This window comes from Perca fluviatilis, chromosome 24 (genome assembly GCF_010015445.1).
Source record: "Perca fluviatilis chromosome 24, GENO_Pfluv_1.0, whole genome shotgun sequence".
Classification (NCBI taxonomy): domain Eukaryota; kingdom Metazoa; phylum Chordata; class Actinopteri; order Perciformes; family Percidae; genus Perca; species Perca fluviatilis.
Genome location: NC_053135.1, coordinates 2,555,239 through 2,570,473, shown reverse-complemented (window position 1 = coordinate 2,570,473; position 15,235 = coordinate 2,555,239). Strand labels below are relative to the sequence as shown.

Sequence of the window (15,235 nt, the reverse complement as noted above, 5' to 3'; positions counted from 1 at the left end):
TCCAGTAAGTCCAGTTGGAGCAACAGATTCATGTGTTTTTACGGGCTTAGCATACAGCTAAATCCTGCACAATGGTTTGTAATACAAACTCTTACAACTCTGGAAAGTTATCACAGCGGCAACTATCACAAGGATTGTGAGCTTATTCGGTTGGCCAAGATTTAAAGCTGACTTACATATTTAGAGGTTCATATTCTTCATCAAGGACTCAAGTCTGTTCATGGCCACATTTTAAAATGTTCACTTCTTCTGGGAAAGTGGTAGAACCACTTACATTTAGTCTGTGATATCCTTGTCTTACTCTGTCTACCAAAACTACTTGACCTTAACTAGAAAAAGAGAAAATGTAAATTGGGTTGAGTCTCCTCCATCCAGAGAGGGATTCAGGTAGGGCTTCAGATGTTTGCAGCGACAGATGTAGGGCACATGTATCTGAGCTGACCGAAGTGGGCCATATCAGGCACTGGCAGGAGAGGAAGTAGGCTATCAATTATTAACCCAGAACCACAATTAAAATGAGAAACCTCTGTGGGCCTTTTCGTAAAAGATGCATCATTGAAAGTCCAGTTTTTAACAGCGTTCAATTGCAGAAAAAAACAATTTCAGTGGGCAGGTTTAGAGGAATCTGAAAGTAAGTTGCTGTTCAACACAAAAGACAAGTACACCCTTCTATTCATTTGTGAACAAAACTGAATTTACGCTACATTTTTCCACAACAGCTCTGACATGAGGTTGTGTACACAACTTTGACCTAAACATTGAAAAAACTAAGTCGTTGAAACACATTTTTCTACAATAAATAGAGCCAACATCTTCCAAAATAGACTGCGATGTACATGTGTAAGTCTAACTAGACCACAGCCAGCTACTGTCCCTTGCGTTTGCTGCTTTGCTGCAAATAGGCTAATTGGTCTTTAACAAAATGGAACAGAGGGAACAAAACCAGGTGAGAAAGCATGAGTGGGACAGTTGTTCGTCCACAGGCTAAAGCCTCCAGGGAAACAGATGGGGGGTAGGGGGAAGTGAAAATTGGGGGTATATAGAGCAAAAAAAAACTATAGGTTTGGGAAGTGCCACACTGTTTTCAGGTGGAAAACTTGCAAAGCTAGGAAGGGAGGAGGACGTAGAAGAGAGAGGTCGATATAAAGACAAAGAAGGACACAGGGAATGAGGAATACAAAAGACCTAAAGAAAAACCCACAGTCTCTTAGCAACATCATCATATGGTGAGCATAAATGGGCACATTCAATGCAAATCAAAACACTGCTGAAACTAAAAAACTTATGTCTTTTCCATTTCCACAGGCACTTACTGTACATTTATATAAATGCAAATATATACCGATTATATATGTATATATTAAAGAAATGTGACCAAAACACACATGCTGTAAATACATTTAATAAATGTTAATACATTCTTCATTCCTATTTCGGCATTGAAGTTATTAGAGAATGGACTATGCTGCCTGTTTTTAAGGTCTGCCAGTGCAAATCCTTTAATGACCTCTTGTTAAATGTGTATTTGAAGCGTTTGGATATTTAAAATTGATTTATTTATTCCTTCACACATGGCATGGCATGAATGAACATAAAGTTAGACATTAATTCAGGAGAAACATCCGGTTAGATATTGTGGTTGTGTGAGGGATTAACATACGTTACCCTGATGATTGAGATATTAAATTTGTTACAGTTCTGAAGGTGGAACAAGACTTCCTCTTCAAACTGACCACAAGTTCTACTCTCCTTTTTCTCTCTCTGTCTTTTCTCTTTTTATTCATCCCTATTAGGGACATCTGTGTGTTCTAGCAACAAAAGAAATAGAGGTTTAAATATAAAATCAGATGTAAAATCTGTGAAAGTAGTTGGAAGGGGTTATATGAACATGTGCTGCTTACTGTTTAGGTGGTAAATGAGATGTAAGATTGGATTACTTGACTTTGTATGTGACTGTTGATACTTGTTTCTGTTTCTTGACAGCTTTGTATCTAGTCTTACTTTCTGTACCTTGTTCCTTATTTCTGTTCTCCTCATGCTTTCCCCTTCACATGGCACATTAGCATCATCGACCACATGAATTCAGTGGAATTTGTGCATGTGGTTGATGCCACACTGGCATTTATTTATTTATTTATTTATTTTTGCCTTTTTAGGCAGTGAGAGTTCCTCTTTTTTTCATAGCACTCGATGAACATTGTCCATTTTGTGTGACTGTCCATAAACAAGGCTTTTCACTTCTTTGACAACTATAACTAGCATGTGAATACCTAATTAAAAAAAGCATAAATTTCATATTAAACTTGTGTATTTTTTCCCTTTGGATAAGATGTTTTAGATGCCTCTCAGGCTTTTTGTGTACTTGTGCAAATCATTTTTTTCTCATTTCTTTATTTTTCATTGTTTTATGATTCTGAGGTGCAAATATCAAATCAGACTAGGCAAAGATGAAACATGTGAACTAGTTTCAGTATGACACTGGAGGGATTTTGACACCACTATTAAAAACTATAAAATCAATAATAAATGTTTGTCTGAGTAAAGATATTTTTACAGTTGAGCATTACAATTGATACAGTAAACAATTATAATGTAAACTTATAAGAAAAGTTTGTACATTAACCATAGAAATATATTAAACTTAAATCAAGAAAGATTAAAAATCATCATCTATCAACATAAATGCCAATACATATCTGGATTATCTGATATGATAATAATGTTTCCCTGCGGATGTATTGATCGGACTATTGTTCATTTCAACCCAATTTCTTAGGAAACCAGTTTGATTAATTAAAAATGCGTCATCCTTACTCTTCAGAACATGTCATCTTAATCTGACCCCCCTTCCCTTCTCTCCCATCTCTTTCCATTTAGAGACGATAAACTGCTTTCTGGAGCAGCCGTGGAGCTACGCAGAAAGAGGGGCACCTCACATGGGAGTGTGTGACTGTGTGTGTGAAGGTGTGTGTTCAGGCCTCCAGCCGTCGCCCGCTGTTCCCGGACAGGCATGGCGGGGGTCCGAGAGCGCGGCTCCCGGACACAGAGGCCGTGGTCGGTATACCGCGCCAACACATTCGAGCTGTCCAACGAGATGATCGGCTTGGCTCTTGCAGGTGAGCGACAATTGATCCTTTACAAAGGTTTACTAAAAAGTGAAACAGAACCGAGTTTTCCAGAAACTTTTATTCATCTAAAAGTACCACTTCAATAAGGAAGTTGCCACTTCATTGATACTCTTTCTTTTTTGTTTGTATAGTGCCTAATGTCTTTATGTTTTATTTTAGTTTGGGATAGGGCTGGGCAATATATCGATATTATATCGATATCGTGATATGAGACTAGATATCGTCTTAGATTTTGGATATCGTAATATCGGGATAAGACACAATATGCTTGCTTTGTGTACAAAGTGTTAAATGGATTAGCCCCTCCTCCGATGTCGGACTTCTTCAAAACAAAGACCCAAAGTGGTGCCAGGACTAGGGCCTCCTCTAGAGGTGACTGTGAGGGGCCTTTTAGAAGAACAGCCTTTGGGCAAAATGCTTTGTCTGTGAAGGCTGGTAAGTTCTGGAATAGTATCCCCATCAGTGTTAGGGAATGTCCGACATTAATAATTTTTAAAACCAAACTTAAAGTGTGGCTTAAAGCAAACCAGTCTTGTAACTAGGACTGGGCAATATATCGATATTATATTGATATCGTGATATGAGACTAGATATCGTCTTAGATTTTGGATATCGTAATATCGTGATATGATATAAGTGTTGTCTTTTACTGGTTTTAAAGGCTGCATTACAGTAAAGTGATGTACTTTTCTGAACTTACCAGACTGTTCTAGCTGTTCTATTATTTGCCTTTTCTCCACTTAGACATTATGCCCACATTACTGATGATTACGTATCTAAAATCTAAGTGTGAAGATATTTTGTTAAAGTACCAATTGTCAACCCTAGAATATCGCCGCTATATCGATATCGCGGTATTTGGTCAAGAATATCGTGATGTCTGATTTTCTCCCTATCGCCCAGCCTACTTGTAACCATTAAGTGACTATTTCAATTTTCCTTGTAATTGTTCATTTTTGCATTGTTTCTCTTTTTCTTTTTTTGGGATTTGTATGTTGTCATTTCTGTATTTATGTAATTTGTCTGGGGACTACGGATGTAAATTAGCCCTGTGGCTATATTCCGGCGTGTTTACGTCTGTTTTTGTTGTTTCAATGCAGATGTTCATTAATGTGCATTGTCCCTGTCAAATAAAGGATTAATAATAATAACATAAGAGGTGTCTTTTCCTTGTTTTAAAGGCTGCATTACAGTAAAGTGATGTACTTTTCTGAACTTACCAGACTGTTCTAGCTGTTCTATTATTTACCTTTTCCCTACTTAGACATTATGTCCACATTACTGATGATTATTTATCTAAAATCTAAGTGTTAACATATTTTGTTAAAGCACCAATTGTCAACCCTAGAATATCGTCGCAATATCGATATCGAGGTATTTGGTCAGAAATATCGTGATATCTGATTTTCTTCATATCGCCCAGCCCTAGTTTGGGATCATTTCTAACTTATGTTTTTGAATGTGTAAAAACAAAAAATGTAATAATTGCATAAAAGACGCACAATTTAAAATAAATTCAATAATTTAGCACATGATAGCGATGGCCAGTATAAACACAGCCTGTCATTAATGTCAGCCACTTGCAGCACCACTTAAACTAAAATTACACACTGACACACACACTCTGCTGGTAGAGTATTACAGTTGTGTGGGAGCCAATAGCCTCTTTAACCATAGTTCTCCTGAAGTACATTATGAAGAGACCTGAGGGCTACTCATCATCTTTCAACATATTGCAGTTAAGATTACAGTTGATTTAAGAGTCTGTAATGCTAATACAGTACCTCAGTGGAAAACTCACTTTGAAAAATTAAAGTTTACAGAAAAAAAAAAATCATCACTTTCTTTAATGCAGAAAATTTGATTAAATATAATTTCAAAGTCACTTTAAGCACCAACAATTCTGATAAAAACTGCCTCATGCAATTTTGTTAGCCCAAAAACAGTGACTGGTATAAGAGACTCAGCGTGCAGGGCATTTTGTTTTCTTGATAACTAATGTTTTTGTGACTTGTTGTTGGTTTCCAGGAAACAGTCAGGACCCAGATGAGCCTGTGCTTGAGTTCAGCGTGGGTGAGTAACCCTTGCATTCAAAACAATTAAGGCTTTTACCTGATGAGAGCAACTTGGAATCATCAATTATTAGCCGCCCATTCACCAATGTATCAGTTCATCGTTTGTATGAGAAGAATGTGTATGTTTGTTGTCTATTTTATAATAATGTCTTGTGTAACATTGAAAACAATACACGTCATCTTCAAAAAGCATTAGATGGGTTGTTTTCATACCTCTCGGCTCATGCAGTGTTTCTCATCCAGCCTGCACAGACCTGCTGACCCCTGCTTTGGATCGGAAACCCAACAGCTTTGTAGCAGTGAGCTGCACGACACCCCCGCAGGCCTTCTGGACCAAACACGCCCAGACCGAAGTCATAGAGGTCAGACTCCTCAGCCCCCAAAATGTGAAATATTTCCCGGGGAAATTTGTGTTATTTTGAGAGAAATTTGATCCACCTCCACCTCCCTCATCTACATTGTTAGACCAGTAGGTGGAGGATGAGAGAGGTATTAATGAATTGAACACTTTTGGAAAGGGTTTGGCCAACTGATGTCACACCACATACCTCCGACCGCCTGGCATCGCTCTCCTAGCTCCTAAGATCCAAAACCATAGAAGAGGTCAAGGGCAGTTTGGGGTTAGCTGCTCTCTTCAAAAAAAATATTGCAGAGAGAGCAGAGACTACACTGGGACAAAGGATTATGCATTGTCTATTTTACTGTGTCTTTAGGTTTTATTGTTATGCATTATATTAACTTTCCTTTCAAAAAGCATCATAATCAATATCACAATCTTGCGATGACAATAATTTCACAATAACAAAAATTAAAATAATATAATTTTGAAAACGTATATGGTGCTTTTAACATGAAATTCTAGATAGGGCTGCAACTCAGGATTATTTTCATTATTGATTAATTAGCCAATGATTTTCTCAATTAACTGAATAATTCTTTGTTCCATAAAATGTCAGAAAAAAAGTGAAACATTTGTTTACAATTCCCTAAAGCTTAATGTATTGCTCCACAATGCTTGTTTAGTCCGACCAACAGAACAAAACCAAAATAACTGCAAAACATCCTTCAAAAAGCAAAAAGAAAGACATATTAAAACATCAAATGAAAATGTTCTTTTGATTTGGGAACGACATTTCAATGAATCTGTCCATGTCCTGAAGTAATGCTGATGTCCCGGTGTCCCTGGCTGTGTCTACAGGGCACCAGTAACCCCATCTTCCTCAGCAGCATCGCCTTCTTCCAGGAGTCCAACATCAACCAGCAGACGCAGGTCAAGCTGGCCGTCTACGACGTCAAGGACCGCTCACAGGGAACGGTAGGATGCAGAGACATTGGTGGCAGCTCCTCATTCAGATGGCTTTTCCATTTAATGTTTTACAATTACATTCTGAGTGAAGGTGCTTCAGTTTGGGTTTTTGTTACATAAAACAGATTCCAGTTTCTGTAACACAGTTTCTTACTCTGTAAGACAAACATTGTCTGTTCTCTGGAGTTCTCACTGGTTAAGAAGAGATAAGGAAATAGCTGAATATGAACACATCAATAATATTGTCTTTCTGTCTCTTTAGATGTATATGTTGGGCTCAGCACTTTTTCCTGTTAAGGAGTTGTTGCAAGAGAGGAGCCACAGATTACGACTCGAACTGAGGTAACACTCGCACACTCTTCTAGCCTCTTCCTGCTGTATTTACATGTATTATGCATGTGATGTAATTTGTCTTTTAGCTGTTAGGAAAGGTTGGCAATGTTGATTCTGTTCCTTTGTCAGTTATAAACAGATTTTTTTCCTTGACACTTTTGCATCTTAAAAGGTAAAAGATGGTTTAAATTTGTGATGCACAAACTTAAGTCCATTAAACTGTCAACCACAGGTGCTACAGAGCTAAAGAATGTTCAACATACATATACAGGAATACAGAAAATATATTTAAATATACAGGAAGTGGTTAATATGACAATCTGTCTGCTTTCCTTCCTTTTCGTTAAATATGTTTCCTGTGAAGGGAAACAGCTTGGGTTGAAACACCTATGTAATGTAAGATTTCTGGCAAATTTTAAGTATTCAACAAATGTAAGGTTTTGGTACTTTTTCTGAAATACTTATTCTAAATATCTTTGGGTCTTTTCGCTGTTTATTTTTGGCATTTTATAGACTAAACAATGCAAATGCTAAACACATGCATTTATAAAAAAGAATTGTTAGTTTTAGCCCTAATGTAAAAATCAAATAAATGTGTTTTGAATGGACAGATCAGCGGAGAACGAGCGGGTGGGGAACATCAGCATAGCTGCGTGGCAGATGGAGGAGAGAGCCGATCAGAGGATGTCGGTCAGCCGCCTGCCGGACAGCATCAATGGGCGGGTAAGAGGCACGGCCCCCTGGGAGCTTTTGGTTTGAAATGTCATTTATGTATTCAGTCAAACTCCCTGCATGCAGAGGATTTGGTGTATCCATACTTTCCATATTGTTAATAAAAGAATCTAGTACTGTAGGTCGTTATTAGGGCTACACAATGTATCATTTTTTTTATAGTCAACTGGCGCAATAAACACATCGCGAAAGACACTTTTAGTGGTGCCTTTTATATTCAATTCAATGTTCAATTTGTTCAGTAGAAGAATGTTGGAAATTATTTTCTTTCATTTGTTTTAAATTCAACAAGCAATTTGTTGTAGAAAGTATTTTAGCAGAATAAAGAAAGCAGCAGAACTGAGCCCTCTTTAATATTTGATTATTTATCGCAAGTAATATTGTTGTCGCAATATTCAATATTCAATCATTGCATATCACATATTTCCCTCATATCATTCAAAGGTAAAGTGTTTTATGATTAGTGGTTTAGGGCTTCATTTCAGATGATTTATATCTGATTTCAAGCACAAACGTTTACTTCATCTCTAACCGAACACTTGGATATTTATTTATAACAGATTTGGATTCATTAATGACCACTGGCTTTATATGCATTGCTTTAATGGGACAGTGTAAACAGATGATATGTTATTTTTGGTCAGAGTGAGTCAGATTTCTGGCCATCATCTCTTAACTGAGGTGTACAGTAAATTGTGTCTCTGAGGCTTCCTGTTTGTCTGTGTCTGTTTACTGCTTAATAATTCAATCAAATGTCACTGAACCTACTTTATGTCATAACAATCAAGTCACACAGCCTCACATGTAGTACAATGACTTCTCTTAGTGGATTTGGTTTGTGTAGGAGCACTGTAAGTGTGGTTAGAGTGTGGTGTAGGTGAGCGTAGGCCTGAAAGAGAAGCGTGCTAAAGCAAATGGAGGTGGTTGTTGACTCGCTGTAACACCAGTACATGTGTTGTCCTGCAGACGATGCTGCCTGTGGACCAGAGCCTCACCGAGTCGATGGGAGTCCGAATCAAGTACGCCTCGCTATGCAAAGACACCCTGCTGCGCTCAGGTACTTTTTCAGATACGTCCCACCTTCCCGCACAGGGTTTCCACCAGTGAATTGAAAGCCCAGTGGCCCACCACCTTTCATAAACTACAGTTAGTGACGGGCTGCTCGGTTAGAAACTTAAGCCTAGTCATATTTTCAAATCTCCATTTAGCTTTTAGCACTGACTTAGTGTAGAGCCCTATGGAGTTTGTCTTATAGCTTTTCTAAATTCTTAATTTCGCGATTCCGTCCATTATTTGGTATCACTGAAACTATTGGGCTCTACATTAATGCTGCTGTCAGTCTGTGACTGGCCCCAGCCGGGCCCTCGTCGGAAAAAGACCCTTCCCACCGGGCCTAACAACTTTTCTGGAGGAAACCCTGCTGTATGTGTGTTCTTTGTGACTATTTAAATATGGACTTAGTTATTGGCCCTTAAAAATGACCAAGTGGATAGAATTTGGTGAATTGAGTTAGGTGAGGTGGCTGTAAAACTTTTGGACTTCTGGAACACCCTTGTTCTGCAAAACTTGTTTCCACAACAATCAAGTGCTATTTCCTCTGGAAATTCAGCTTGGAAAATAAACCTTAATGGAGCTTGCCTTTTTATTGTTTCCCCTGCTGGTTTATTCTATATTATTTTTAAAATAATGTTTAGGTCTAAAGACTTGAATAGGGTATATGAATAAGCATCACAGCACTACATCAAGTTGAAGAGGACCTAAAATCGTCATCATTAATTAAGGCGTTCATTTTTAGGATTCCGGTAACAACACACACTTTGCCCAGGAAATGAGGGACTAAAAATAGATTTGGATAATATTACAGGTATGCCAAAGTATGATTAAAAAGAAAAAGTTTTTTTGTTTCTTCCCATTCTCTTCCGCCTGCATGGTTCCACGTTTACCAAGCCATCAGACCATGAATCTTATTACCCAGCAGAAATAGATTGATTGTCACCAGTGAGTGGGGCGGATCTGTTTACCTCAGGGATAGATTGCTGATCCAAAAATAACAGAAATGTGAAAAGTTTGAGAGGGTATAATAACATTTGTATGATATATCTATTATTTTAGTTTATTTTTATTTTTTACCTCATTTTGTTCCATTTGTTTTACTACTTACCTTACACACTTGTCCTTTTTGATTTTGTTGGGTTTTCATCTTGATTTATTGTTGTTGGTTTCTCTTCCTTGTTCTTTTTGTGTAATAATTGTATCACTATTTTAGGGATGCACCGAATATTCGGCCACCGAAAATTTTCGGCCGAAAATGGCCCAAAAGGGCATTTTCGGGGGTTAAATAAACTTTTATCACCGAAAACAATACGGCCGAAAATGTTGTGATGACGCGAAACAGAAAACGCGAACCTGCACGTGTCAGTACCCAATCCGTTCCACCTGCAAAGCGTCTCCTAAGCAAAGAGGTTGAGACGGACCACGGAGTGAAAACAATGAAAAGTACGTCTTAGAGTCTGTCAGCACACGTTTCAGTGAGATCTGTTCGGATCCTCTGCACTTCATCGCGACTGTACTTGATCCGCGTTATAAGATACCATTACTTGGATGCGGAAATAAAGCAGGGCGACGGGAAATGATCCAGGCCGCGGCGATGCCGGAGAACCCGCGGGAGACGGAGACCGAGCAGCGCCCAGCGCAGGAGATCAGAGCGCAGAAAAAAGACTTGTCTCTCTGCACCAGATGAGGGGCATGCACCCTCGTTGTCTGATATGTTCAGTGAAATCCTGCAAGAAAGTGCCTCAATTAATAATAATAATAATAATAATAATAATAATAATAATAACAATAGGTAAGCTATTCTGTTCTTAGGCTACTGTATACTGTATGTGACTATCAGATTGTAGCCATATTTCTGCTAGATATTTTTTTAATTAAACTTTACTATTAATTTATACAATTGCAATGCCTTGATTTTAGTAAAGTTAGTACACAGTCATAGCCATAAATGCAATGGTACTAATAATTGGCTTAATTTCTTTCGGTGTTTCGGTTTCGGTTTTCGGTCTTGGTTTCCTCTTTTTTCGGTTTTCGGTTTCGGCCAAGAATTTTCATTTCGGTGCATCACTACTATTTATAGTAAAGTCTGGTTAAATAGCTATAACTAGCTATACTGGTTACCTAAGGTATCAGTTCAGTTTTAACTGGTTACGTTTACTGCATGTCATGCTCCTAAAGCAAAAAAAAGCTTTAATGTGAAAAGCTCAATCAGTTGAAAAAAATATATAATTTTAAACTAAAGTTAATACAAACCTATCTCAGCAGAACTAGAAAAAAGATCAGATAAACTAACCCAATCTAATCCAGGCTAATTAAATGTCCTGTTTCTTCAGTGTTTGGCGGCACCATGTCTAGAATGTACCGCTTCCCCACCACTGATGGGAACCACCTACGGGTGCTGGAGCAAATGGCTGAGAGCGTCCTCTCATTAAACATCCCCAGACAGTTTGTCAAACTGCTGCTGGAGGAGGACACAGTCAGGTACAAACCAACACACGTGTACATGTCTAACATTTAACTTAAGGATTGTGTTGCAATGTTGTTACACAAGTTAAAAAAAGCAGCAAAAATCCTTAGAATTGAGAAGCACAAACCAGAGAATATTAGGCATTTTTGCTTGAAAAATGAAAACCGTAATATCAAATGCATGTTCAGACATGTGTACCAATGTTGCAATAACACCATGTGAGTTTTATGCACACATTTACTCTCCTCTGTAACGCCTAACTACCATCTTTCCTTAACAACTCTCCAGGGTGTGTGAGCTGGAGGAGCTGGGAGAGTTGTCCCCTTGCTGGGAGAATCTGCGGCGACAGATTGTCTCTCAGTACCAGACCATAATACTTGCATACCAGGAAACACTGTCTGACCTCAATGACTACAGAGGTTAGAGGTTTCTCAGTGGCCTCTTTTTGTCTCATAAAACAGTAAAACCATTATATGATCAATATGATAATTTATTGTCTTTCAATGGAATCATATCAAGATGAAATCGTATATCATGATATACAATTACGTTGTCTAAATTGATAATAACAAGCACATATTAACTCATTTTGAAGGAATATCATTTAAAGAATTGCAGATTTGTTTTAACGTAACACTGTTTTTGTGCATGCATGTATACATAGTCAGTATATAGCTGGAAAAAAATATTACCACATTATTGATGATTATCTGAAATGTAATTGTAAAAATATTTTGAGAAAGCACCAGTTGTCAACCCTACAATATCGTCGCAATATCGACATCGATGTGGTCAAGAATATCGTGATATCTGATTTTCTCCATATCGCCCAGTCCTACCATTATATAAGTTATATGCAGTTATTTTCCCACCTCTTTGTTCTACCCCTATCCTGTCCTCGGCAGGTCCATCGTTTAAAGCCAGTAACCTGAAGGCAGAGAGGAAGCTCGAGTTCATGCCAACCAACCTACATGTTCAGAGGATGAGGGTGCACGATGAGCTGGGCTTCGGTGAGACATAAGGACTGCCATAAGAACATGGACAAACAGATACTTACACACATAGACACTCATCTTTTTCTATTCACACAAATGATTTCCTCCTCTCCAGAACACACGTATGATGTGATAACAATCGGAGCTCCGGCCGCTCACTGCCAAGGTTTTAAAAACAGCGGTTTGAGGAAACTCATCCAGAAATTTGAGGAGGCAAAGAAACAGTAAGTTCAGAGGGGACATCCTTGGATAACTGACCAAAACTGACCATTGAATAGAAAACAAATTGCATTTGCATGTTTACCCCCCCCCCACCCCCCAAAAAAAGAAAATTGCTTTATTCATTACTTTACTTATTTTGTTTCAAATTGGGGAAACCTTTGATCCATATGAAATTATTTTGCGTGAAAGATGTATCTAATTTATTGTATTTTATTTATTCATATATTTGGCTGCCCTGTAGTCATTTTTACAACAAACAAATGCATTGTTTCTTCAACTATTGCATTATTTCTTCCGTTCTATGGCTTCCTCTTAATTTTGTTTTTGTTACTTTTTATTGATCAGCGTATATGAGGAGGAATGGTGAGTTGTTGCACTGCTTTGCTTGTTTTCATTTCTTTGTAAACTGTTTGCCTCCCACTGCCTTGTACCACCACCAAAAAATACTTTCACTCTTCTTTGAGTTGTAAAAAAGCGTTTAATGATTTCCGAGCATTGTGAATGAACTGGTGAGTAGGTTAAGGGTTAATGAATGTGATCTGCAAACACTTGAAACATTGTTAGACGTCGCATTGCTTATGTTAACCGCAACAAATAATGACACATGATGTATTTGGTATTAACAGTGGTGTGTAACTAAAATTTACTGTATGTTGAACACACGAGCACACGTATGTGTTAAACTTAGATATTTAGATAACACTGTACACAAGTTTGTTGAAATACCGCTCATTTTGTAAATTTAGTCATGGATGTCTAGTAAAAACACATCTTTATAAAACACTTGGAAAACACGTAAATCAGACATTAAAGCATCGATAAGAACGTCTAAAATTCTCATAAAGATCCATATGAATTTCTAAAGTGAACGGTATCTCCCCCAGTCCTATTTATTGAAGTCAGTTTATGTTGTCTTGTGTTTACCTGTAGCATTTTTATAGCTACTGATTAGGACTGTTGAGAACAGGCATGTGCATGCAAATGCTATGTTATTAACAAAATGGTATTTGTAAGAGTTGAAAAAGGCAATTCTTCCTTAGATGTAGGCTCTAAGTCTCAACAGTCAACTTGTTTACATTTTGAGGGTATAGAGTGTCATTAGCATACGCTCATAAAGACTTTTGCTTTCTGTAGCAGCGCCCTCTCCAGCTCGCAGTCCATCGTCTACATACCCCAGGACATCGTCCGCGCCAAAGAGATCATCGCCCACATCAACACGCTGAAGACTCAGGTCAGCTACTACGCAGAGAGGCTTTCCCGAGCTGCCAAGGATCGATCTGCCAGTGGACTGGAGAGGACACTTGCTATTCTGGCTGATAAGGTATTTTAATTTAACGCCATATATCATTCATAAGCACTTAAAGCTTTAGTGCACAACAATTTTATACCAATGAACGTCCGTTACATTAAAGCCATTGCCACATGAGTTGATACAAAGCTAATTAAGCCTATCAGCTCCACACAACTCTCACTGTGTTTGTCAGTATGGCTGTGTTCAGAAGATTGTCTCTCCAGTGTCCTCCTTGGCTACTAGCAACTGTGTGGAGGAGGGGTGGGGGTGGTGCGTGATTATGGAAGGCTTTTATCATGTGGAAACAGCGACAGTTTTGTTGTCATTACTTAGAATTCCTCATGGGGGAGAAAGAAACTACGCACTATAGCTTTAAGCTTTTATGTTGTTTTCCACTGATGAAACGTAACCTTGTCCTCTCCCTCTCAGACTCGTCAGTTGGTGACGGTATGCGACTGTAAGCTGCTGGCTACAGCTATTCAGGCCCTAAACGCAGCACGGCCAGAGTACATCGCCTCCAAAGCGTCTCCCTCCGCTGAGTCGGAACAAGTAGTCCTGCGTAACGACCAGGACACGCTGCTTGCCAAGTGGAGTGGTAGCAACAGCCGATCCTCGCTGCACGTAGACTGGCATGAAGAGGAGTGGGTGAGTTCATTTTTTCATTCAGTTAGTTAGGAATCACCAAAACTAACCAAAACTGTTTTATATTGATTACAGATTTTTTCGTATCTGATTTACTAAAGTTGTGTCGCATTTGGACGTGAACGCCTTAGTTTTTATATTAAGACTCTTAGCTGCCCTACAATACTGAAAATGTTGGGAAGAGGATTTAAATCATTTTAAAGATTCCCCACTAAAAGGTTTATTAGAAACAAATTGATCTCAATATGTATTATATTGGGAATATATTGTCTATTACTAGGATGTAGTATGACGTCTATTTAACTGCTTTACACTTTTAGTCATCCCGTCATTTAGTGAGTAACTTAATTTGTCCATGCAGAATATGATGCACACATTTCTTTTTGTTTTCATCAAATATTCATGCATCGGGTTAAAAAAAAACCTGATGTTGTTCTAAATTAATATGCTAAACTATTCATCTAACCAAATTTTATACTTGTTTTCCTTTTTTTTTTATATACTAATTTAACACTGTGAAAATGGCTGTAACTATTACAGAATTAGTCCAAACCATCAATGTTTTGCCTCTGTATCCCCAGGCAGCCAGACACAGTAGTTATGTAATGGAGTCAGAGCTCTACATTTGCTTGCATTACATAAAATCTTTGTTAAGGAAAATTGTGGTGTGCTCCCTGATTTGCATACGGATGTGATTCATCACATCTTCTCTCCCCTCTAGCTCAATTATTTTACCGACTGTAATTTCTCTATTAGTCCTTTAGCCTTTCTTACATAGCTCTGAAATATCGCTTGTGTCCATCCCTTCTCAGGAGAAGGTTTGGGTGAATGTGGATAAATCTCTGGAGTGCATCATCCAGCGTGTTGACAAGCTGCTTCAGAAGGAGAGGAGGCCCAGCGTCAGCAGTCAGGACAGTACACAGACTGACCTGCAGGCCGGCGCCAGTAAGAAAGGTAACACACACAAAATGTACTTACTTATTTCTTTCTA

The 15,235-nt window shown here is 38.3% G+C and overlaps 1 protein-coding gene across 20 annotated transcripts in view; it reads left to right on the top strand.

The window, feature by feature from the left end:
- LOC120554299 (inositol polyphosphate-4-phosphatase type I A-like) overlaps window positions 1-15,235 on the top strand; it is a 48,116-nt gene that overhangs the window by 14,289 nt on the left and 18,592 nt on the right. For 13 of the 20 annotated variants that reach the window (XM_039793112.1, XM_039793107.1, XM_039793106.1 and 10 more), the window contains 15 exons: window positions 2,878-3,116; window positions 5,157-5,201; window positions 5,447-5,565; window positions 6,402-6,518; window positions 6,772-6,851; window positions 7,454-7,565; window positions 8,541-8,631; window positions 10,961-11,108; window positions 11,383-11,513; window positions 12,000-12,104; window positions 12,205-12,313; window positions 12,657-12,674; window positions 13,446-13,632; window positions 14,032-14,247; window positions 15,057-15,198. In XM_039793112.1, the coding sequence (XP_039649046.1) occupies window positions 3,011-3,116; window positions 5,157-5,201; window positions 5,447-5,565; window positions 6,402-6,518; window positions 6,772-6,851; window positions 7,454-7,565; window positions 8,541-8,631; window positions 10,961-11,108; window positions 11,383-11,513; window positions 12,000-12,104; window positions 12,205-12,313; window positions 12,657-12,674; window positions 13,446-13,632; window positions 14,032-14,247; window positions 15,057-15,198 (1,726 nt within the window). In that variant the 5' untranslated portion in view covers window positions 2,878-3,010. The remainder of the gene's footprint in view (window positions 1-2,877; window positions 3,117-5,156; window positions 5,202-5,446; window positions 5,566-6,401; window positions 6,519-6,771; window positions 6,852-7,453; window positions 7,566-8,540; window positions 8,632-10,960; window positions 11,109-11,382; window positions 11,514-11,999; window positions 12,105-12,204; window positions 12,314-12,656; window positions 12,675-13,445; window positions 13,633-14,031; window positions 14,248-15,056; window positions 15,199-15,235) is intronic. The other 7 variants (XM_039793113.1, XM_039793110.1, XM_039793101.1 and 4 more) reach the window with 3 other exon arrangements.